At 41.7% G+C, this 24,588-nt stretch overlaps 1 protein-coding gene and 1 pseudogene across 2 annotated transcripts; both read left to right on the top strand.

Moving 5' to 3' along the window:
* Positions 1-1,819: 1,819 nt before the first annotated feature.
* On the top strand, positions 1,820-22,506 carry LOC129669238 (olfactory receptor 52B2-like; annotated as a pseudogene).
* On the top strand, positions 2,444-5,046 carry LOC129669237 (olfactory receptor 52B2). Of its 2 annotated transcripts, XM_055597406.1 has the most exons (2): positions 2,444-2,454; positions 4,089-5,046. In XM_055597406.1, the coding sequence occupies exons 1-2, from the start codon at positions 2,444-2,446 to the stop codon at positions 5,044-5,046; spliced, it is 969 nt and encodes a 322-aa protein (XP_055453381.1). The 2 variants fall into 2 exon arrangements, with proteins under 2 accessions (XP_055453381.1, XP_055453382.1); XM_055597407.1 differs by lacking the exon at positions 2,444-2,454 and having other exon boundaries at positions 4,075-5,046.
* Positions 22,507-24,588: the final 2,082 nt, after the last annotated feature.

The following is a 24,588-nucleotide window of genomic DNA, read 5'->3' as shown; positions in this document are numbered from 1 at the left end:
GGGTTCCGCAGATCGAAGTCAGGTCCTTGGGCTTGTGTGTGCTTTCACCTGCTGAGCTACACAATGAGCTCAACTGAGAACTGTTCAGGACTTTTTTTTATTAGTAATCTGGGTGTCGGGTTTACTCAGCCTGGAAAGTCCACTTCACTCTGTCCAGTGCCCTGCATTTTTGTAGAGCAGATGTAGACACTGATTGCTCATAGAGCTGGGACTTGCTACAATTTTGCTTTATCACAGGGTACAGAGATGATCATCGCCACACATGACATACTGGGTCATTCCACTTTGGACACAATCTCCAAAATGTTTATAGAGAATTAAACTGGTAAGTAGGTGGGCATTTTTCTTGAACTGCTTATTCATAAAAGTGAAAAAAAAGTGAGTTCTGATGAGCAGCAGAGGCTGTGAGGTCCAGTGCTTAGGGAGAAATTAGTAAGAACATGTAAATTTTTTTTAGGCAAAGGAAATACATTCAAGGGATCTATTTTGTACCACAGTGACTGTGGTTAATAAGAGCATATTATATATTTAAAATATATACGTTTAAATTAATTTTTAAAATGTCTCAGAAAGTAGATTTTAAATATTACCACTGAAAATAATATGAAGCATTACACACAAACTTTACTTTATTAGATATGCCACAGTGATTATGTGTGTTTGTATAATGTAAACCACACATAAGTTTTTATTAGTTAATTAAAAGTGACTTGCCAATTCTCTAAAGAAGTGATGGTGAGTCAGGGGCCTCAGTGCCTCTGCAGCATACCTAATGCTGGCTTTAGACTGGGAAAATTTGGAACATGCTGGCTGAGTGCCTGTGAGTAGGAGTGAGGACAAAATCTGAATTTGTGCCAGTACATTTAAAGGTAAACATTTTCCAAATTGGAAACTGCACCCATTAATACGTGCAATTAATGCATGTTAATGATCCAAGTTAAAAAAGCAAAGTTCTTGAGGCACAGCTCACAGTAAACCTGCTATAAATTGTGCTGCTGTGTCCATCAGGCGAATGGCTTCAGTGTGCAGGCTAGAGAGTCTGAATGGCGAAAAACACTTGAAATATGAAATGCATTTACAGGGAATATGGTAAAGTGAAATTTATGCTTGTGTAAATAAGTGTTCAGTAATTCAGGTAGGCAAAAAAAATCAGCTCATAGAGTCATCTAGCAGTTACACAGGATGGGATTTATGAGTACAATCTAATACATTATTACGACATTAACATCTTCCAAATTCAGACTGTAGAGATACAAAAGGCCTTTGTGTAAGTCCAGGCAGAAAGAATGGACAATAGCAAAATCTGTACAGAGCTGGGATAGGAGCCACAAGGAAGCACGGTTCCTAGCCTGCACGTCTTCCCTGCGGCTCCCACTCTAGCCTCCTTGGCACGATAGCTATTTTCGTCACTCTACCTTGGCCCAGGAAGTTCTGTAGATTACAGAGACAATCTCGCTTTGTTTCTGCTGAGACAGATGGTCTGTTTTCAAAGCACTCGCACGAAGTCTGCTGGGTGGTTCTGAGCCAGGCTAAGTCTGGGTCTGGTCTAGGTTTGGGTCCACCTGAGAGATGTGCTTGTGGGCGACTCTCTTCTCTTGGCTGCTTCTGTTCAATTTCCAACTCTTTCCTCCTGGGAAAGGTGTTTCATTTGGTCCTGCCTGGGTGAAGAATGGGGTCTCAGGATGGTGTCCGTGGTGCAGGAAAGGCGCAGCGGGACGATGGCCAACGCTGATGAGACAACAGCAACTGCCCCCACTGTCTCAGCACACCCCCAACGCTCGCGGTGCCTCAAAGCTGACCACTGTCCTCTCGTTGCTGAGGAGGAAACACAGGCACGCAAAAGTAAAGCAACGTGGTTGAGACCAGCTAGCTGGGCGCGGCTCTGTAAGTCAGTGTTCCCCCACCTCACAGGCCCCTTCATCCACACCGCTCCTGGGCGCTTCTCTACCATTCCGGCTCTCTGTCCCTTTTGTAAAATTGCTCTAAAATATCCCTTTTGAGCCTTCAGGAAGCTTTCTGTGAGATCACATGTGCCTTTTAGTGATCCTCACTCCCATGTTCAACCCATGGAAGCCTAGAGCCCATCAGTGCTGTTTGGCAGAGAAACTGCAGGGCTGAGATACTGACCCCAGAAAGCACTCGGTGAAATGACAGTCCTTTCCAGTCAGTAGCATTCCTTGAAGAACTCCATCAACAGCTACTGAGACCCTTGCTTGGCATCTCAGTCTTGTACCATATAGTTGCAAGTAGAGAGCAGGGATTAAGTGAGGGCTTGTGTCTGGCACATCCTGCTTATTTAAAAAAAAAAGGAGAAATTAGTAGGTAGGAGAGTTGGGAGAAGTAGTAAGGATTTAAATACCAAAATCTTGGGCTGGAGAGATGTCTCAGCCATTAAAGGCTAGGCTCACAACCACAAATACCAATATCTTTTCTTCTAAGGAAGATGGATCTGTTGTCTGGTGTGGCTTTCTGTTTCTGTAGACTTGAGGCTGGTCCTTTAAAATGGAGGCCGGGCAGTCCCATCACATCCCCTCCTTTAGTGCTTCTTTAAACGAAGCTCAGTTGGAGAAAGTGTTCAAGAGATCTGGCTTGAGAGGTGTCGTATGATAAATTTGCTTGGCCTTTACCTTTTTTGGGTCTGGTTCTGCTCTCTTCCTAGTGTCCACTTGGAGTCTCATTGTTCCTTCCTCAAAGGGCACTTGACCCAGAGGCAGGAAGATGGACTCTTGAACTGAGGATTTTATCCTTTGCATGGCTTCTTCCATAGGGCTCCTGGAACATGTTTATTAGGATGTCTGTTTAGTTTTTATGTGATGCCTTTATAGTTTTGATTTTTTTTTCTTTATTATCTGATGGTATTTATTTATTTATTTGAGATAAGAAACTGTTCTCTAGCTCTGGTCTGCCTGGAGCTCATTGTGTATCCCAAGCTAGCCCCAAATTTGTGCCCATCCTCCTGCCCCAGCTTCCTAAATGCTGGGATTATAGCTACATGTTACCATGCTTAGCTCATGGAGTCTTCCTCAAGGTCCTGTCTAGATAACTAATGACTAGCCCTTTCCATAGTCCAAATAGCTGACAGAGAATTAGCTTCAGAGACAAACATTCCATGAGTGCTGGATAGCTAAGACAAGAAGGATTCAGAACACTTTTTAGTAACAGGGAGACTTGGTAACTTCTGGAATGAAGGAGCAAGTATGGAGAAAGCAGGGCTATGTTGGAGTTAGTAAAGGCCAAGGGGACAGAACACACTGATTCTCTGTTGTCAAGACAGTTTCTCCAGAAGAGGAAACCATGGGATTCAGGGTTATGTGGCTAAGGAGATGTAGAATTGACCAGAAGGCATTTGGATGGAACTTTTGGAAGCACAGGTTCATGGCAATGGTGATGAAAACTGTTTCTTCAGATTCATTGGCTGCCCCCTGTTCACTGCCTTCAAGGAGGTTGTGAATCTGGGTCAGAGAGGACAGATATATACCTTATCTGCCTTCCAGTTTCTACTTGGCTCTCCATGTCCATCACATAGGGTCATGAGCGCAACAGTCCCAAGAAATGCTCCAGGTAATAAGCAGAGAAACAATATTATTACATATAATCGAGTTTAAAGACCGTTTAGTTAATATGTCTTCAGGAAGGAGATATATTAAGAACACATTACAGAGTAGTGTGTCTTAAGGAGCTATTTTAAGGCTAGGGCAAACAAGAGGAAGGGGAGAGAAATTTAGGTAAACACAGAACAAAATGTGAGGGACAGAACAAGTACACACTCGGTAGCAGGTAGTTTGTGCTTGTGTGGACATGTTGGAATGAATGTTAAATGATAGGGCGGGTCAGAACACAGGGACAGGGTGATAGAGACAGGTGCAACTTCTACCGGTTCTTAAAGCACATTGCCGCAGGAACTGTGCGCAGATAAGCCCTCAGGCCAGAAGCCATTGCTCCACCCTAGCCACTCTCCTCTAGATGAACTTCCTCGTGGGAGCTCACAAGTTCACACCTGTCTTTGTGCCTCTGCACACACTCGAGTTCTTTCTGTTCCTTCACCAACAGGGACTCGTCAGCACTACAGTGAGCATCATGATTCACAGCAACATCACCATCTTCCACCCCACAGTTTTTGTGCTACTTGGCATCCCCGGGTTAGAGGCTTATCACACCTGGTTGTCTATCCCCCTGTGCCTCATGTATGTCACTGCAGTCCTTGGGAACAGCATCCTGATAGTGGTCATTATCACAGAACGGAACCTTCATGAACCCATGTATATTTTTCTCTCCATGCTGGCTATCACAGACATCTTACTATCCTCCACCACTGTGCCCAAGGCCCTTGCCATCTTTTGGCTCCATGCCCACCACATTGCCTTTGATGCCTGTGTCACCCAAGTCTTCTTTGTCCACACAATGTTTGTGGGGGAGTCAGCCATCTTGTTAGCCATGGCCTTTGATCGCTTTGTGGCCATCTGTGCCCCACTGAGATATACAACAGTTCTAACGTGGCCCACAGTGGGGAGGATTGCTCTAGCCATCGTCGTCAGGAGCGTCTGTATCATCTTTCCTGTGATTTTCCTGCTGAAGCGACTGCCGTTCTGCCGAGCCAACATCCTCCCCCATTCCTACTGTGAGCACATTGGGGTGGCCCGCCTGGCTTGTGCCGACATCACGGTTAATATCTGGTACGGCTTCTCAGTGCCCATCGTCATGGTCATCCTGGATGTGATCCTCATTGCTGTGTCTTACTCACTCATCCTCCGGGCAGTGTTTGGTTTGCCCTCCCAGGATGCTCGGCACAAGGCTCTTGGCACTTGTGGGTCGCACCTGTGTGTCATCCTCATGTTTTACGTCCCATCCTTCTTCACTTTACTGACCCACCGCTTTGGGCGAAACATTCCCCGACACGTGCATATCTTGCTGGCCAATCTTTATGTGGTGGTGCCACCGATGCTGAACCCCATTGTCTACGGGGTGAAGACGAAGCAGATCCGGCAGGGTGTAGCCCACTGGTTCTTGAACATCAAGACCCAGTGTTGTTCCTCTCCTTTGGGATGATTGGTCCCTGCGAATCTACACATCCAGCTTCATCAAGGAAGCTAACCAAGGAGCACACATCTCTGGACACAGAGGACTTTCCTTTGGCCTCTTCCTTCTCCTCGTCCCACTTTTCTATTGTCTATTTTTTCTATTGTCCTCTTTATCTCTTTCTCTTGTTTAATGTTTGCTGCCTACTTTATGCATATCATTGAAAACAGAAATGATAAACTCAGTGTACAACTCTGATATGAGCATTTGACTTTCTCAGAAATTGGACATGTGACAGGAAGTAAGGCTATAAACAAATGGATATACTAGACATATCTAATATATGAGGAGGCTCTGGTATTTTACAGTCCCTAATATGATTTTTTAAAATAGAATCAAGTAAGCTTGGCTTGGTGGTTCATGCCTGTAATACCAGCACTCAGGAAACTAAGGCAGGAGGATTGATCTGGGTTTGAGAACAGCCTGGCTAACAGAGTCATTTTAAGACCAACCTGAATTATAAAGCAAAACTCCATCACAAATAAACATCAAACAACCAAAAGAAAATAAAAGTTCTCCACTAACTTCTGTGGTATCAGGTGTTTTTGAAAACAAAACAAAACAAAACAAAACAAAACAAAAACAAACAAAAAAAGCATGTATGTCCTTCTGCCTTTTCAGAAATTATCTCATTCTTTAAATTTCACCTCAAAAACTACTTTGTCCCCAGGGTGGTGGTGGTGCACACTTTTAGTCCCAGCATCCAGTGGGGCAGGGACAGGGGGTTGGCATGGGAGGAAACCACCTTGTCTCCCAAGTCTTTCCCATTTGATCCAGACAAGACAAGGCGCCTACTTTGGCCTGCCTAGTTCATCTTACACGTTTTCTCCATGTGCAGAATTAGATGTAGTGGGTTGCTCATTTCTTTGTAACCAGAAATGACTGCAAACACTTTGAAACCAGAAGAGTATGTATCTTTCATGTTTCTACCATCACATGTAAAAAAATGTCTGGCATTTAATGAACGTTTGGGAAGTAAGTGAAAGTACGACGACCATCCTGAACTCAGAACATGAATCTCTAGGATGCATTGGAATGGCCAAGAGCATCAGTCCACAAAAACAGTGATGGTTTAACATCACCAAGGCAAGTCAGCTGCTGCAGGCAGCTCTTACTTCTCACACGTGGGCTCTAACTCAGACACTAGGAAGAGACAGGGCAGGGAGATACAGGACGCTCTTGGCTCCCCTACCTGTGTCCTGACAGCCATGCTGTTGGGGTATATGGAATGGTATTCGTGGTCACACTAGCAGAATTGTAGTATTCTCTCGGGACTCACCTTCTTGACCCTTGCTCCTTCATAATTACCTAGGAAAGATCATATCCATTTCTTCAGCTACTGGCTACTCTGTGAGCCCTAAATTCATGACTTCATTCTAGAATTCATGTGTGTGAGTGTGTGTGAATGTGTTTGCACACACGCATATACCTATTCATTGGATGTCACCTCTGGAACAGAACTTCTAAGCCACATGTTTTTCTGCGATCCTTTTAAATTAGGGCAATCTCCCCAACTTTACCAAGCAGGGAGCCCTAGAATCCTGTCAACTTCTTTCCTTCAGATCTGCTCTTCAGTTAGTTATTATCAATACTGCTAATGATGAAATTTCTCACATGGTTATGTAGGTGAAGTAGATGGAGTCATATAAAACTTCATTTCAGTCCTGTTTCCATCCTTTTCTGTGAATGAAAACCTGGAAATTCATTTAACATTTTTTAGTTTTCTCCTTTTCATATATAAAATAGACAGTTTGTGGTAACTATGGGGACTCTCATAGATTTATTGAGGTTAAATGAGATAATCCATAAATATGCACACATATATCACGTATATAATCATAAGCTTATGCAGCAAATATTTTACTAGTATTTAGTTATTTGTTTAATTATATTCTCATATGTAAATTTATATATTTATTTTATTAATTACAGTATATTCACCTTGTATCCTAGCTGCAGCCCCCTTTCCTTGTGCCCTTCCAATTCCTCTTTCCCTCCCTCTTCTCCTATTCCCCTCCCCAAGTCCACAGATACAGGAGGTCCTCCTCTCCTTCCATCTGACCCTAGTCTATCAGATCTCCTCAGAACTGGCTGCATTGTCTTCCTTTGTGGGCTGTAAGGCTGCTCCCACCTCAGGGGGAGGTGATCAAAGAACCAGGCCCTGAGTGCATGTCAGAGACAGTCCCTGTTCCCCTTACCTGAATACCCTCTTGGACACTGAGCTGCCATGGCTACATCTGTGCAGGGGTTCTAGGTTATCTCCATGCATGGTCCTTGGTTGGAGTATTAGTCTCAGAAAAAGCCTCTGTGCCCAGATTTTTTGATTATGTTGCTCTCCTGGTGGAGCTCCTGTCCTCTCCAGGTCTTTCTATCTCCCCTCTCTTTCATCAGATTCCCTGCACTCTGCCCAAAGTTTGGCTATGAGTCTCAGCATCTACTTTAATACCCTGCAGGGAAGAGTCTTTCAGAGCCTCTGTGGGCTGCTCCTGTCCTGTTCCTTGTTTTCTCCCTATTTCAATGTCCATCCCATTTGCCTTTCTGAATGAAGATTGAGCATCTTAGCCAGGGTCTTCCTTCTTAATTAACTTTTTTAGGTGTACAGATTTTAGTATGATTATCCTATATTATATGTCTAATATCCACTTATAAGTAAGTATATATACCCTGTGTGTCTTTCTTCCTCTGGGATACCTGACTCAGGATGATCTTCTCTAGTTCCCAGAATTTGCCTGCAAATTTCATGATTTCCTTGTTTTTAATTGCGGAGTAGTATTCTATTGCGTAAATGTACCACAATTTCTGTGTCCATTCCTTAGTTGAGGGACATCTGGATCGTTTCCAGGTTCTGGCCATTATGAATAAAGCTTTTATGAACATGGTTGAACAAATGTCCTTGTTGTATACTTGCGAATGTTTTGGCTATATGCCTAGGAATAGTATAGCTGGATCTTGAAGTAGCACGATTCCCAATTGTCTGAGAAAGCACCAGATTGATTTCCAGAGTGGTTATACAAGTCTACATTCCCACCAGCAATGGAGAAGGGTTCCCCTTTCTCCACATTTTCTCCAGCATATGTTGTCACTTGAGTTTTTGATCTTAGCCATTCTGATGGGTGTAAGGTGAAATCTCAGGGTCATTTTGATTTGCATTTCCCTGGTAGCTAAGAATGTTGGGCATTTCTTTAAGTGTTTCTCTGCCATTTGATATTCCTCTATTGAGAATTCTCTATTTAGCTCTATACCCCATTTTTTAACTGTGTTACTTGATTTGTTGCTGTTTAACTTCTTGAGTTCTTTATATATTCTGGATATTAGTCCTCTGTCAGATACAGGGTTGGTGAAGATCCTTTCCCAGTCTGTAGGCAGTCGTTTTGTTCTGACAGTGTCCTTTGCTTTACAGAAGCTTTTCAGTTTCATGAGGTCCCATTTATTGATTGTTACTCTTAGAGCCTGTGCTGTTGGTGTTCTGTTCAGGAAGTTATCTCCTGTGCCAATGAGTTCAAGGATCTTTCCCACTTTTTTTTCTAACAGATTTAGTGTGTCTGGTTTTATGTTGAGGTTTTTGATCCACTTGGACTTTAAATTTGTGCATCCTGATAAGTATTGTGGATCTATTTGCATTTTCTGCATGTAGATATCCAGTTGGACCAGCACCATTTGTTGAAGATGCTATCTTTTTTCCATTGTATGGTTTTGGCATTTTTGTCAAAAATCAGGTATCCATAAGTGTGTGGTTTTATTTCTGGGTCTTCTGCTCGATTCCATTGATCCACTATTCTGTTTCTATGCCAGTACCATGAAATTTTTACTACTGTTGTTCTATAGTACAGCTTGACATCAGGGATGGAGATACCTCCAGAACATCCTTTATTGTAGAGGATTGTTTTCGTGATTCTGGGTTTCTTGTTATTCCATATGAAGTTAAGAATTTTTCTTTCAATGTCTGTAAAGAATTGTGTTGGTAAGTTGATGGGAATGGCATTGAATCTGTAGATTGCTTTTGTTAAGATGGACATTTTTACTATGTTAATCCTGTGAAGCCATGAACATAGGAGATCTTTCCATCTTCTTATATCTTCTATTTCTTTCTTCAGACACTGGAAATTTTTTTCATACAAGTCTTTGACTTGCTTGGTTAGAGTTACACCAAGGTACTTTATGTCCTTTGTGGCTATTATGAAGGGTGTTGTTTCCCTAATTTCTTTCTCAGCCCTTTCTTAATAATATTTAATATATTATACATTTCACATATAATATTGCACATATGTAAAATTTCCTATATAATATTGCATATATAATTTTATAGTATATGATCATAACCACCACCAACTCCCGTAAGGACAGCACTCAGCACATCCTCCTCCTACTTCCGCTCCTCTCAGGGGGTGTATTTTTTTTTTTTTTTGCTTTGTAACACAGTGAGTTCAGTTAGTATCACTGGCTGGGATCTTGAGTGATGGTGATGGCTTGATCCTTAGCTCATAACCACAGCTGCAGTGAGTTCGCAAGTCCGCCTCACGTCAGGTTCCATCACATCAGGAAGACGGCGTCTCACAACACTCCTTGCCATCCCCCAGGTCTTTCCCCATGCTCCCCGGAGTCTTGCCTGGATGGATATAGATGCCCCGTTTAGGGCTGGGCACTCAGCAGTCGCTCACTCTCAGTCCTCCAACAGTTGCCCACTGCAGAGAGAAGCTTCTTTGGCTGAGGCTGGCAGCAGCAGTGCTCAAAGCCCTTACTGTAGGAACTGGGACTTTGGAATGCTGGAGGAAAGTTCAAGACCTGGGCACAGGCCTGTTTGTGAAGGGAGCTCCAGTCGCTTCTGAAATAATCAGCACAAGAATTGACAGAGGGTATGACACAGAATTTAAAAGCTTCTTGTAACAAAGAAAACAATTACAGATAGAAGTCAGACTACTGAATGGAAGGAAATCTTTGTATAAGACCTGGAAACATTAAATACCAAAAAAAAGCATACAGTCCAGTCGTAAAGGGGCAAACAGTTCTCAAGGTGTTTTCTCAAGAAAACGCCTGGTGTGGCAGCACATACTTGTAGTTCCAAGACGGTCATCAGCTACTCTACAGCCATGAGGCAGCCTAGTCCACATGTTGGGCTCAACACCAATCTAGGCTACGCAGTAAAACCCTCTTTCAAAAAAGGAAACAAACAAAACCCCCAAAGAATGGTGAGGAGGACAAATTTCCACAATGAATTCATGAAAAAAAAAAAAAAAGCAAAACAAAAAACAAAAAAACTACTACCTTTATCCACCAGAAAATTGCAATTTAAATCTACACTGAAATTCCACCTCTTCCTAGAAAGGATGGCTAAGATCAAGAAAACAGTGGGGCTGAGAGGTGGCTCAGCGGTGAAGTGTACCTACAGAACACTTGGATTCATTTCCTAGTGCCCACATGGTGGCTCACAACCATCTGTATCTCCAGTTCCAGATTTGACGCCCTCTTTGCTAATTAAGCCTGGAGCAGTGGTGTGTGCCTGCAATCCCAGCAGTCTGGGAGACAGACTGGATCTGGAGGCAGATCTGTGAGTTGGAGGCCAGCCTGGTCTGCAAAGTGAGTCCAGGACAGCCAGGGCTACACAGAGAAACTCTGTCTTGAAAAAAAAAAAAAAAAAAACCAAAAATCCCCAAACCCAGCACCTGTTCAGCATGTACTAGGTTGAACCTGTAACACAAATACACAAAAGATACCGTTCTGCTCAGTTCATGAACCCCAAAAGACCAGGAATAAACAGACTCAGCTGTAAATACATGAGGTTCTTTTTATTGTAAATTACAAGCTGCAGCTTGGGCCCACAAAACCCATCACCTAATCGGTGAGAGCTGAGCCTCCTTTTGTCTTTTGTATACAAGAGGGCTACTGATTTTTTTGAGTTAATTTTGTATCCAGCCACTTTGCTGAAGGTGTTTATCAGCTGTAGGAGTTCCCTGTAGAACTTTTGGGGTCACTCATGTATACTATAATATCATCTGCAAATAGTGATTCTTTGATTTCTTTTTTTCCAAACTGAATCCCCTTGATCTCCTTTAATTGTCTTATTACTCAAGCCAGGACTTCAAGAACTATGTTGAAGAGATATGGAGAGAGTGGGCAGCCTTGCCTTGTCCCTGATTTCAGTGGGATTGATTTAAGTTTCTCTCCATTTAGTTTCATGTTGGCAATAGGCTTGCTGTATATTGCCTTTACTATGTTTAGGTATGTGCCTTGTATCCCTGATCTCTCCAGGACTTTAAACATAAATGAATGTTGGATTTTGTCAAATGCTTTTTCAGCACCTAAGGAGATTATCATGTGTTTTTTTTTTTTCTTTCAGTTTCTTTATATGTTGGGTTACATTGAACGAGTTCTGTATATTGAACCACCCCTGTAGACCTGGAATGAAGCCTGCTTGGTCATACTGGATGATATCTTTGATGTGTTCTTGTATTCGGTTTGCATGTATTTTGTTGAGTATTTTTGCATCAATGTTCATAATGGAGATTGGCCTGAAGTTCTCTTTGTTGGGTCTTTGTGAGGTTTAGGTACAAGGTGACTGTGGCTTCATAGAATGAGTCTGTTAAGGTTTCTTCTGTTTTTATTTTCTGGAATAATTTGAAGAGTATTGGTTTTAGCTCTTCTTTGAAGGTCTGGTAGAATTTTGCACTGAAACCATCTGACCCTGGGCTTTTTTTGGATGGGAGACTTTTGATGACAACTTCTATTTTCTTAGGGGATATAGGACTATTTATTTGATTTACCTGATCTTGATTCAGCTTTGTTAAGTGGAATCAGTCAAGAAAATTGATCATTTCATTTAGATTTTTAAATTTTGTGGTGTATAGGTTTTTGAAGTAAGACCTAATAATTGTTTGGATTTCTTCAGTGTCTGTTGTTATGTCTGCCCTTTCATTTCTGATTTTGTTGATTTGGATAGTGTCTCTCTGCCTCTTAGTAAGTTTGTCTATCTTGTTGATTTTCTCAAAGAACCAGCTCTTGGTATCATTGATTCTTTGAATTGCTTTATTTGTTCCTAATTATTGATTTCAACCCTGAGTTTGATTATTTCCAGCTGTCTACTCCTCTTTGGTGTGTCTACTTCTTTTTTTCCTAGGGCTTTCAGGTGAGCCATTAAGTTATTTGTATAAGATGTTTCAAATTTCTTCTTGAAGGCACTTAGTGCTATGAATTTTCCTCTTAGCACTGCTTTCATTGTGTCCCATAAGTTTGGGTATGTTGTGCCTTCATTTTCATTGAATTCTAGGAAGTCTTTAATTTCTTTATTTCTTCCATGACTCAGCTGTCACTGTGCTGTCAGTGAGTTTATCAGTTTCCATGTGTGTAGGCTTTTTTCTGTTTCTGTTGTTGAGGTCCAGCTTTAGTCCATGGTGGTCAGATAGGATACAATGAATTATTTCAACCTTCTTGTAACTGTTGAGGCTTGCTTTGTGTCTAACTATATGGTCTATTTTGGAGAGGGTTCCATGAGGTGCTGAGAAGAAGGTAAATTCTTTTGTGTTTGGGTGAAAGGTTCTGTAGATGTATGTTAGGTCCATTTGATTTATGATCTTTGTTAGAGTCATTCTTTCATTGTTTAATTTCTGTTTTGTTGACCTGTTCTTTGTTAAGAGTGGGGTGTCGAAGTCTCCCACTACTAATGTGTGGGAGTCTATGTGTGGCTTCAATTTTATTAAGTTTCTTTTATAAATGTGTGTGCTCTTGTGTTTGGGGCATAGATGTTGAGAATTGTGCTGTCTCCTTGGTGGAATTTTCCTTTGATGAGTATGAAATGACCTTCCCCATCTCTTTTGATTAATTTTGATTGAAAATCTATTTTATTAGATATTAGAATGGCTACTCCTGCTTGCTTCTTGGGTCCATTTGCTTGAAAAACCATCTTCCAGCCCTTTGCTCTCAGGTAATGTCTATCTTTAGTTACTTAGGTATGTTTCTTGTATGCAACAGATTGTTGGATCTTGTTTATGTATCTATTCTGTTAGTCTTTGTCTTTTATTGTTGAGTTTAGTCCATTTATGTTGAGAGAGATTAATTACCAGTGGCTGTTGATTGTGGTACTGTGTTTGTGTGCTTGGCTATGTTTAGTTTTTCTGTAGTGAGGTTGTTTATTTCCTGTGTTTTTCTGAATGTAGTTAGCTTTCCTAGGTTGTATTTTTTCCTTCTAGTGTCTTCTGTAATGCTGGATTTGTGTGCAGGTATTGTTGAAATTTGTTTTTGTTGTTGAATATCTTGTTTTCTCCATCTATGATGACTGACAGTTTTGCTGGATATAGTATCCTGGGCTGACATCTGTGTTTTCTTAGTGTCTGCATGATATCCATTCAGGCCCTTCTGGCTTTCATAGTCTCTGTCGAGAAGTCAGGTCTGATTCTGATGGATTTGCTATTATATGTTACTTGGCCTTTTTCCTTGCAGCTTTTAGTATTTTTTCTTTGTTCTGTATACTTACTGTTTTGATTATCATGTGGCAGGAGAATTTTCTTTTCTGGTCTAATTTATTAGGTGTTCTGTGGACCTTATGCTTACAGGTCTTTCCTTTAAATGGGGGAAATCTTCTATAATTTTGTTGAAAATATTTCCTGGGCCTTGGAGACAGGAATTTTCTTTTTCCTCCATTCCTATTATTCTTAGATTTTGTCTTTTCATGTTGTCTTGGATTTCTTGGATGGTCTGTGTTAGGAATTTTTTAGATTTAACATTTTCTTTGATGGATACATTGATTTCTTCCATTGTATCTTCCACACCCGAGATTCTTTCTTCCATCTCTTGTAGTCTGTTGGTTATGCTTATGTTTGTGTTTCCTGTTTTTTCCCTAAGTTCTTCCTCTCTATGATTTCTTCATTTGTGTTTTCTTTAATTTTTCTAATTGTATCTTCAGATCTTGAGCAGTTTTGTTGATTTCCTTCACCTGTTTGACTGTGTTTTCCTGTTTTTCCTTCAATTCCTTCAGCTGTTTGAACATTCCTCTGTTTCTTTTATTTCTTTCAATGATTTAATCATTTCCTCTCTGAAGGCCACAAACTTTTTGTCTGCATCTTCCTGTATTCTTTACAGAGGGCCATGATCTGTTTGAATTTATCTTCCTCTATTTCTTTATGCATTTTGTTTCCTCCATTATCCTCTTCATAAGCAGAGATGCAAGGTCATCTTCTTGAATTTCACTTATGATAGGGTGTCCAGGGCTGGTTGCTCCTGGATAACTGGGTTCTGGAGATGCCATATTGCTTTGGCTTTTGTTGTTTGAGTTTTTATGGGGTCATCCACCCATCTGGCTATCTCAGGTGTTGATTGTTAATTTCTGGTGCCTCTTGGAGTCCTGAGGGGGGGGGATCCTCTTGGCAGGAAGATGATTTTTTCCTGAAGGAGGCCTCCTCAGCTTTTTGGGTTGGTTACCGAATGGCAGGTGCTTCTCAGGAATTGCCACATCTCACCTCAGGCATATATATCTTCGTGGTAACTGTCGTCTTTGTTAGTCAAGGGGCTCTCCTCTCACCAGGAGACGTCCTAGGGACAGCTGCCCTGCTGGTGGGCTTCTTGCCCTGAATGTATTGAGCTGCTGCTGCTGCTCTTACACTGTTGTCTAGGCACTTTGGTCGCTTTAGCTAGGGAGAACTGGTTGCACCTTGGAGCAGTATCTGCAGGACTGATCCCGTGGGTCTCAGGCTTCTGCAGGTCTGAGGTAGGAGCTCTGTGCTCCAGTACCCAGTGGCAGGTGAGTGCACCACTCTTGCATGAAGCAGGAGGCTAGAGCCTGTTGCCTGAAGGAACCCAGAAACTTTTCCGGAGCTGGGTGTCCTGAGGTTGGACCTGATATTTCCCCCACCTGGGTTTTCCTCCCAACAGGGTGACCCAGTCTGTGGTGTTTTGGGGTCCACAGTTCAGTCTGGGATGGTGAGTAGAGCATGCAGGTCTAGGTGAGTGGCTCCGCAATGGTTACTGGGCTCCTGCAGGAACCAAGGAACTTTTCTTGAGAACTTTTCTGGAGAGGGGTTCAGCTGAGTGCCCTGAGGTCAGACCTGATGTTTCCCTCACTGTGGAGTTTCCTCCTTATAGGGAAACCCAGTCTCTAGTGCCCCAGGGCCCACAGTTCTGTCTGGAATGGTGAGTTGGGCTCCTGCCGGACCCCAAGACCTTTTCCAGGGATTGTCTGGGTGATCTGAGGTTAGCCCTGGTTGTTTCCTTCACCGTGGGGTTTTCTCTTGACTGGAAATCCCAGTCTCTGGTGTTGTGGTGCCCGCAGTTCAGTACGGGATGGTGATCAGAACATGCAGGCGTGTCGCTCTGGGCTGGTGACCAAGAATCTTCTGGGACCAGGAACTCTTCTGGGTTTTAGCTGGGTGAATCCAATATCTTCCCACACTGTGGGCTTTCCTCTCACTGGGGAAACACAATCAGTGGTGTTTGATTTGTTGGTTGTTGCGCAGTCACTGCTGTCCTGCTCGTCAGACACAGTGTCCTCCTGGTGCCACCATCTTGCATCTATCCTATAGTCTTTTTTTTTTTTTAATTTTATTTTTTTCTTATTAGTTACATTTTGTTAACTCTGTGTCCCAGCTGTATCCCACTCCCTCATTCCCTCCCAATCCCACCCTCCCTCCCTGGTCTCCTCCCTGCCCCTTTCCAAGTCCACTGATAGGGGGGAACCTCCTCCCCTTTTATCTGACCCTGTTTTATCAGGTATCTTCAGGACTGGCTGCAAAGCCCTCCTTTGTGGCCTAGCAGGACTATAGTCTTATTTTTAACATTGCCCTTGCAAAGTACCAATGAACTTTATCTCATTTTCACCTCATAATTTATATTAGTTTCTTTCTTTCTTTCTTTCTTTCTTCCTTCCTTCCTTCCTTCCTTCCTTCCTTCCTTCCTTCCTTTCTTTCTTCCTTTTTTCTCTCTTCTTTCCTTTCCTTCCTCCTTCCTTCCTTCCTTCCTTCCTTCCTTCCTTCCTTCCTTCCTTCCTTCCTTCCTTCCTTCCTTCCTCCCTTTTTTGCTTGCTTGTTTTTAGACAGTTTCTCTGCGTAGCTCTGATTGTCCTAGAACTCATTTTGTAGACCAGGCTGGCCTTGACCTCAGAGACCTAACTGCTTCTGATTTCTGATCTGGGATTAAAGGCATGTGCACCACCATGCCCAGCTTTAGTTTCTTAACTGAATATTTTAAATATTTTATCCTAATTACACATGACTCTGTGTTAAGCAGAGTTTTAAAGGGCTGAACACATCAAGCTGCTACTTTCTGTCAGATATTCAGATGATCATTCATTAATTACACAATGTTACAGAATATTCATGTAGGCATGAAATAGTGATACAAATTTTGTAGTTTGATGTTCCTTGGTCAGATAAGAGTGGGACATACTGAAATCTTTTGAGTTTTGCACATGATCATCCAAAAGAAGACAGCATTCAGTTTTTCATTCATTCCTATGACCATTGATACCTGTTTCCATGTTCACAAAATTATTGTTGATTACACAGGAATTTATATGTGTATATATGATCTGGTATTCCATTGCCAGAGCCTGGAAATTAGGGTCAATCATAAACTAAGTATTAGTTTGATAATACTGACTTAACCGTCCCTCTCTATTTTAAAACATGCCACTGTACAGTAATACCGTACTGTATAGCATAATAGATAGCATTAATGACGGTAGTAATGACTATTGTGAATGTGGGTATATCGTGGTCCCCGCAAAAGGCTTATGTGATAAGGACTTGGTCCCAGCGCAACATAGTTAGGTGAGGCCTCTTTTCAAATTGTGATAAAGTAGATGAATCATTGTTTTTTCAATTAAAAATACTTATTTATTTAATTTTATGTGCATGAGCGTTTGTCTGCATGCATGTATGTGTACCACATGTGTGCCTGGTGCCAGCAGAGGCCAGAAGAGGTCAGCAGAGATACAGGAACTGGAGTTATAGATGGTTGTGGGCCACCACGTGGATGCTGGGAGTCAAGCCCATACCCTTTGCAAAAACCCTGAGATCTTAACTGTTGAACCTGCCATCTCTCCAGCTCCTACAGGTGGGAGTTTTGAGATGTACTGGATTACGATGGCGTTGGTTTCATCAGTGGATTCATCCACTAGTGAATTTATAATTTGGTGTAATTACTGGGAGGTTGCAGAAGCCATTGCTCACCTACAGTTTCAGCATATTTGTGTAAAGATAAATCTGTTTCTCATTAAAGCCAGTAAAACACACACACATGCACACACACCCTTGTGCGCATGTAAAGAAGCACCTGCTCTACCGCTTCTCCTGTTTTCCACAAATTAATATGATATTGAAGAGTGTGGCTATAGGTGGGGTCTTAATAATCTACGCATTGAGCAGCAGCAGCTCAGGTTCACTCCAAGGCCTGCATGCTGGTGATCTGGGGCCATCAGCAGATGTGTGTGCAGAAACTGTAGGCGGCTCTGGTTTCTGAGCTAGTGATCTCTGCAGACTAGCTCTACCGGGGTTTGCCTGTGTCTAACCAAGCTAGACATTCTCCACAGAATGCTGGTCGAGAAGCTATGTCCTGACCCGAAGGATTCTAAGATGAGGTACAAATATCACCCCATTCCACTCCAGAGCAGGCATCACATGTGGAGGAAGAACGTTCCCTTCAGTTGGGGTGAGTTTCGGGGCTGTTTGGTTTCTAGGATTTTTAGGTTTTCCCTGCGTGATGTTGATCTTGAGAGGATCTTTTATATCTTCTGGGGAGTGGACTTTAGCAGAAGCACTCATTTTGACATCCTGAACGGCTGTGTTGTGCAGGAGTGGGACTAGAGTTATTTTTCCCCAGAATATTAAAGTAGCTTAAATTGTTGAAATATTAGGAGCAGGTATATTAAAAATTATAACTTCTGTTTGCTTAAAACGTTTTCACTGATAGAGAATTAGGATAATATTATAATTTTGCTGGCCTCAATTCAAGAAATTCACCAAAAGAATTTAAAACTAAAGTGATAGAACCAATAATAAAATTGGATCTATAACTGGGCCTATAACTGGTCGTTATGAATTCACAAAAGTATGCATATGGGTCTCCATTTTCTTTCATGCTTCAGATATGGCCCAGGATTGTGTTGCCACATACTGGTCTCTGCTTCAAACTTTGATCCCTTGTTCATTGTAGACTTTCACTTAGTATTTTTTCTAAATACTATTTCTCTTGAGTGGTGACGTTTTTGTATACTCGGTAAATTTCTCACTCCCTTTATTTTATTTTATTTTATTTTATTTATTTTCTTTTTTTATTTAATTTTATTTTTTTTCTTATCAGTTACATTTTATTAACTCTGTATCCCAGCTGTATCCCGCTCCTTTATTAACTCCCAATCCCTCCCTCCCTCCCTCATCTCCTCCCTGCCCCTTTCCAAGTCCACTGATGGGGGGGGGGACCTCCTCCCCATTCATCTGATCCTGTTTTATCAGGAATCTTCAGGACTGGCTGCGAAGCTCTCCTCTGTGGCCTAACAGGACTGCTCCTCCCTTGGAGGGTGGGAAGGTCAAAGAGCCAGTCATTGAGTTCCTGTTAGTGCCCAGGTATATTTGGTCCTTGTGGAGCTCCTATCCTTTCCCCATCATACTAACTCCCTTTCTTTCATATGATTCCCTGTACTCTGCCGAAGGTTTGGTCATGAGTCTGTATCTGCTTTGAAAACACTGCTAGTTAGAGTCTTTCAAATGTGCACAGTAGACTCCTGTCATACATTCAATGCACATCCCACCTGTCTTTCTAAACGAGGATTGATCATCTTACCCCATGTCCGCTCTCTTGATTATCTTTTTTAGGTGTATAGATTTCATTATATTTGTCATATCTTATAGGTCTATATAAGTGAGTATATACCGTGTTTGTCTTTCTCCTTCTGGGATATTTCACTCAGAATGATCTTTTCTAGATCCCACCATTTGCCTGCAAATTTCATGATTTCCTCCTTTTTGATTGCTCACTCCCTTTATTTTAGGTGACTCAGCATTGGGAAGCCCAAGCCATAAAGAAATGACTTTTATAATATCTTGAATTCCTATGTGAACTTCAGATGGGAACACGGTGTGTGTGTGTGTGTGTGTGTGTGTGCGCGCGCATATGTGCTTTTGTGCATGTGTGGAAATCAGAGGACTTCTGCACCCTGTCCTGTCACTCTCTGCCTTACTCCTTTGAGACTGTCTCTTGTTGAACCTGGAACCTGGCAGCCAGCAAGCTTCGGTGATGCTCTTGTCTCCAACCTCCATAGTGCTGTGTTTATGGACTTGAACGTCTACACCTGGCTTTTTTAGTGTATAACAAGCACGTTTGCAGACGGAGCCAGTCTGAAGATGTCTGTATATTCTCTTGCTGTTGCTATAATTTTAGAAAGTAGATGGCAGAAGTTACTGAACAGAAACATTTGCAGATTTAAAACTTTTAAAGGTGCAGGTGAATCTTTGAGGCTAGCCTGGTCTACAGAGTGAGTTTCAAGATAGCCAGGGTTACACAGAGAAACTCTGTCTCAAAAAACAAAAACTAAACAAAAAACCCCAAACAACAACAACAACAACAACAACAAATCAACCAACCAAAACCAAAACCAAAAAATCCCCAGAGCAAAAAGCAGCAAGCAAACAAAAACCAACAGAACAATAAGTGTTTAAAAGCTATTGTCAAGTTACTGTCCAAAGTTGCCATATAGTTACATGTCTCAGCAGTGAGAAGTTTTCTTTTATGTTTTTAAGATGATGTATTTCCTTTCTTTAAATTTTATATGATTTTAGCTTATTTAAATTTTATGTGATTGAGCATCTATTCATATGTATAGATTGATTTTATTATAGAGTATATCATACATATTGATTCTTTGCATGTTTAAAAATACTTCTTTATGTATTTTACCAAATTTTATTATTTCAGGACATTAAATATTTTATTGCAAGCTTTGTCTATATCTTTCTTCTAAAATTACTTTATTTTGATATCCTCCTCTGTTTTTACAAAATTGCCGCTTTTTATTGGAGCTGGTTCTCTTATTTTACACAGATCTTTCAAATGCCAAAAATGTTTTATCTTGAACACTCATTTTAATTTTAAATGTTTTTTTTATAGTTTTGCTTTTTAGGCATAACACTTTATTGGAAATTTCTACTTGTTCACCTAATGAGTTGGGAAATAATCTTATTCTCTTACGAAGTAACATAGTCAAATATCCCAGTGACATTAATTGAATGGTTTTCCCCCATTAAATTTAAATTGTAAATTCCCAATACATTTCTATTAGTTGCTTTGATTTCTGTTACGTTGTACTGATTTGTTCACTAACATTAATTAGTATTGATTTTGTGTTTCTCTGCTAGGCACTATGTTAGGGAGTCTGTAAAATATATTTGATTTAATTCTGACAAGAAGAGTTTGAATAATTCAACATTTCAGATCATGTCAAATTTCTAAAATGTAAAAACCTTGTCTTTTAAAATAAATCAGTAGCAAAAGTTTGGAAGTCTAGGATGTGAATTGAGGAGGACTTCCTGGGTGGTAAGAAATAGGCAAAAATTTGGAAGACTTTCAAAGTAGAAAAATTTGTTTTAGATGAGTAAAGTGCTTGCCAAAAAGCTTGCCAAAACTGGAAAATCGAAGTTCTGAGTGGAGCAGGTAACACTGTAAATTAGCGTTGACAATGTGTCAAAGATGAAAAAGAGAGTAATGAAGGATTGTGCTATTTATGCTAAATAAGAAAACTATGAAACTATTTAAAATTACAAATTGAAGAGTGTTGGCTTTATCCTGTAAGTTAACAGGGCTATTAAAAAGAAAATATAGGGACTAGGGGGATGGCTCCGTGGGCAGGAGCGCTTGCAAACGTAGGAGGGCCTGGGTTCAGATCTCCAGCACCCATGCAATTAGCTGGGCAAGTCTATAAGCACCTGTAACTCCAGAGCTGAGAGGTGGGACAGAGGATCCTGCGAGTTTGGTGTCCACTCACCTAAAACTACACACTTTAGGTTCAGGGAGACATTCAGTCTCAAAAAAAGTGCAGAGTGGTACAGAGAGTCACCGATCTCTTCTTCCTCTAGCCTACTCATGCACATGTACACACACACACACACGCACACACACGCACACACACGCACACACCCTTACACTCACCAAACAAACCAAACCACAGAAGCGTTGTTTAGAGCCTATCACGAAGCCTGCGTCAGAGCTGCTCAGAGTACAGGGCTGAGGATGGCAAGTGTGGCGCAGCATAGGAGACAGGCGAATGGAACAGGCGGATGATCAAAGCCTGGGAAAGAGTTGTGTGGAAATGAGAACGCGGATGCGCGCATGGGTTCTAGACACTGCCGAGGCACGGCCAGGAACACGTGTTTGCCATGGGACGCTTTCAGTCACCGCCATGTTTGCTCACCCTCTGCCAGAACTCACAGCTGCTACACCTACCGCCTCTCCATCTCTTAAACTTAATTTAATTTTATGTCTTATTTTTGTCTTCACAGGGAGACTCCTAAAGCCAGCATGCTTGGAGCTAACGTCACCATCATCCACCCAACTGTGTTCATTCTGCTTGGAATCCCAGGACGGCAGCGGTACCACAGCTGGCTTTCTACTCCTTTTTGCCTCATGTACATCACTGCCGTCTTGGGAAACGGAGCCCTCATCCTTGTTGTCCTGAGTGAACGCACCCTCCACGAGCCCATGTATGTCTTTCTATCCATGCTGGCTGGCACCCACATTCTCTTGTCAACTACCGCTGTGCCCAAGGCCTTGGCTATCTTTTGGTTCCATGCTGGGGAGATCCCCTTTGATGCCTGCATTGCTCAGATGTTTTTCATCCAGGTTGCCTTTGTGGCTGAGTCAGGAATCCTTCTGGCCATGGCATTTGACCGCTATGTGGCTATTTGCACTCCTCTGAGATACTCAGCCATCTTAACTCCTGTGATAATTGGAAAAATGACCCGGGCCATCTGGGGAGGAAGCATTGGAACCATTTTCCCGATCATATTTCTGCTGAAGAGGCTGTCGTACTGCAGGACCAATGTCACCCCCACTCATACTGTGAGCATATTGGTGTAGCCAGATTGGCCTGTGCTGACATCACTGTAAATATCTGGTATGGCTTCTCAGTGCCAATGGCTTCAGCTTTGGTAGATGTTGCACCCATTGGTATTTCGTACACGTTGACCCTCCAGGCTGTGTTTAGACTTCCTTCCCAGGATGCCAGACACAAGGCCCTCAATACCTGTGGCTCTCACATTGGAGTCATTCTCCTCTTCTTCATACCATCGTTTTTCACATTCCTTACTCACTGCTTTGGCAAGAACATTCCCCACCATGTACACATTCTCCTGGCAAACCTCTATGTATTAGTTCCACCCATGCTTAATCTACGGTGCGAAGACCAAGCAAATTAGGGACAGCGTGACTCACATGTCGTCTTTTGTGTGGAAGTCTTGAGAGCCGTCACAATTCACAATGCTGTCTCAAAAGGAGAATGAGAGAGAAAACTCGCCATGAGTTCCCATGTTCAGGAACTGTGTTATCTGTTACATAATTATTGCATGGCAGAATAAAATATATATGGGTTTAAATCATGTTTCTATTACATTCTGATGGTGAGCCACGGGGAGTTCATATCTTTTGGAAATTTAATCTTAACCTGTAAAATAAATCCTTCTACCTATGTTCTAAGCTTATTGTGAGAATTAAGTTGAGTATATGAGACCTCAGGTCTCCCAGCTCAGGAGTTTAAGATCGCGACCTTCCCAGAAACTCCCCCAGACCAAGACTCGTTGCAAAAGCAAGAGGTTTATTAACCATTGCGCAATGGGGTCACCCCTGCCGGTCAGCAAAGAGTGGCACCAGGAGACAAAGGCCTTTAGGTTTTTAAAAGAAAAATTGTGGGAGATTTGAAGTTGCAGTCTTGGCAATTTATGATTGGATGAGGAAGCTATAAAGTAAGATACTTGGTTAGTCTTAGGTGCTCAAGCTTGGCCAGTCCTGCCAAGTGTGGATGCAGCTGCAATTGAAGGTGGGGGTGGTTAGCTCATCCTTGAAGATTAGGGGCTGTGGACTTTTGGCTGGAGGTCAAAAGCTACTCAGAAGAAGTCTAGGTTCGTTGCTAAGAAACACTATCTCAAAGACAAGGGTCTGGTCCTTCTTTTTGCTGAGTGAAGGTCATTGCTTGCTTGCTTTTTTTTATATCTTTCCTCACAGATAGGGTCACATTCCTCCATTCTCTGGAAAGGTACTAAGAGGCTTTAGCTTAACCTGGACCTAAAACTCAAAACCACAGGCTTTAGAAGACATATAGGTTACAAAGTTAGCCTAATCCTTTCAAAGCATGTTGCCTGAAAAAGATACTTTTGATTTTATTTATGTGAGATTTCCAGTGTGTCCAGAGTGCCACACTAACTCCAGAGTCTATGTGAGCATAAAAATGTGCTATATAAGCATAAAATTATGCTGCTAAGATGAGGAGACACGTTTCCTACTGAAATCAGCTCCCTGGAAGTCCCTGGATGTTCCCTCTGGCTATCTAAGCTAACTTACTCTAGAAATCCTGTTTTCTCAGATGCAAGATTGGATTAATGAGCCTTTTGATTTTTCTCTATGATTCCTGGTACACCACAACTAACTATTCAAGGAAATATATCTTTGATAGATTATTAAAAGCTTTAGCAAGAATAGAGTAAAAGAAAAAAGTAATGAATCAGATTCAGTATCAGAAAGCATTACAAGAATAGTGAAAAAATAATGGGCTCATCCTTAGGAAAAGAGAGCATAGGAAAGTACAGCTGGCTCGAGCATACCTCCCTTTGGGGTCCTGTTTCTAAGGAAGATTATAAATCTTTAGCAAGACATATGGGAGGACGGTTAACAAAGGTGTATTTAGACTTTGATGCAGAGAAAGATTTTGGCAGGTATCTGACTTGACTCCTGACTTTTCTCTTCACTGGTTAGCAATAATGAAACCACAGTTTGAGATTTTTGTTTTTTTGTTTGCGTTGATCAGAAAGTTTCTAGGCAGAGATTTCTTGTGGGCACTGCTTTAGGCTTGGCTACACTTTCGAGTTAAAACATAAACTTTGTATCCTTGGTAAAAGTTTGAATGTTCAGGGAAGCATGCCAACTTTAAGGTGCTTCCTCATGTAATTACTATAAAATTATTAGCCTGACTTCAGTAAAATTGCAGCAGAGTCAAAGCTACTACGGTGTCGTCTCTGTCAACTCGCCTGAAACTGTGCCTTCCTGATATCCAAATACGCTGATTTTCCCACAGTTGTGGGACCCAGCTGGGTCGGTCCGTGGCACCAGAGGCCTCTCTTTCATCTCATGCTTGACTGCTTAGATTTACACTACAGCCGTCATCTTTTCCAGAACAGCTGCAGTAAATAGAAAATTAGGTGGAAAATATCACAGAGTGACTCAAGAAACACCAAAGTGTTTAAATATGTTAAGGTTGGGATTGATTGCATTTACATGTAAGGGAATTTGATCTATCTATCTATCTATCTATCTATCTATCTATCTATCTAT

Source organism: Psammomys obesus, unplaced genomic scaffold (genome assembly GCF_907164565.1).
Source record: "Psammomys obesus unplaced genomic scaffold, mPsaObe1.curated_primary_1811, whole genome shotgun sequence".
NCBI classification, from domain to species: Eukaryota; Metazoa; Chordata; class Mammalia; order Rodentia; family Muridae; genus Psammomys; species Psammomys obesus.
Note: the sequence above shows the minus strand (reverse complement) of the source record. Positions and strands in the feature narration are given on the sequence as shown.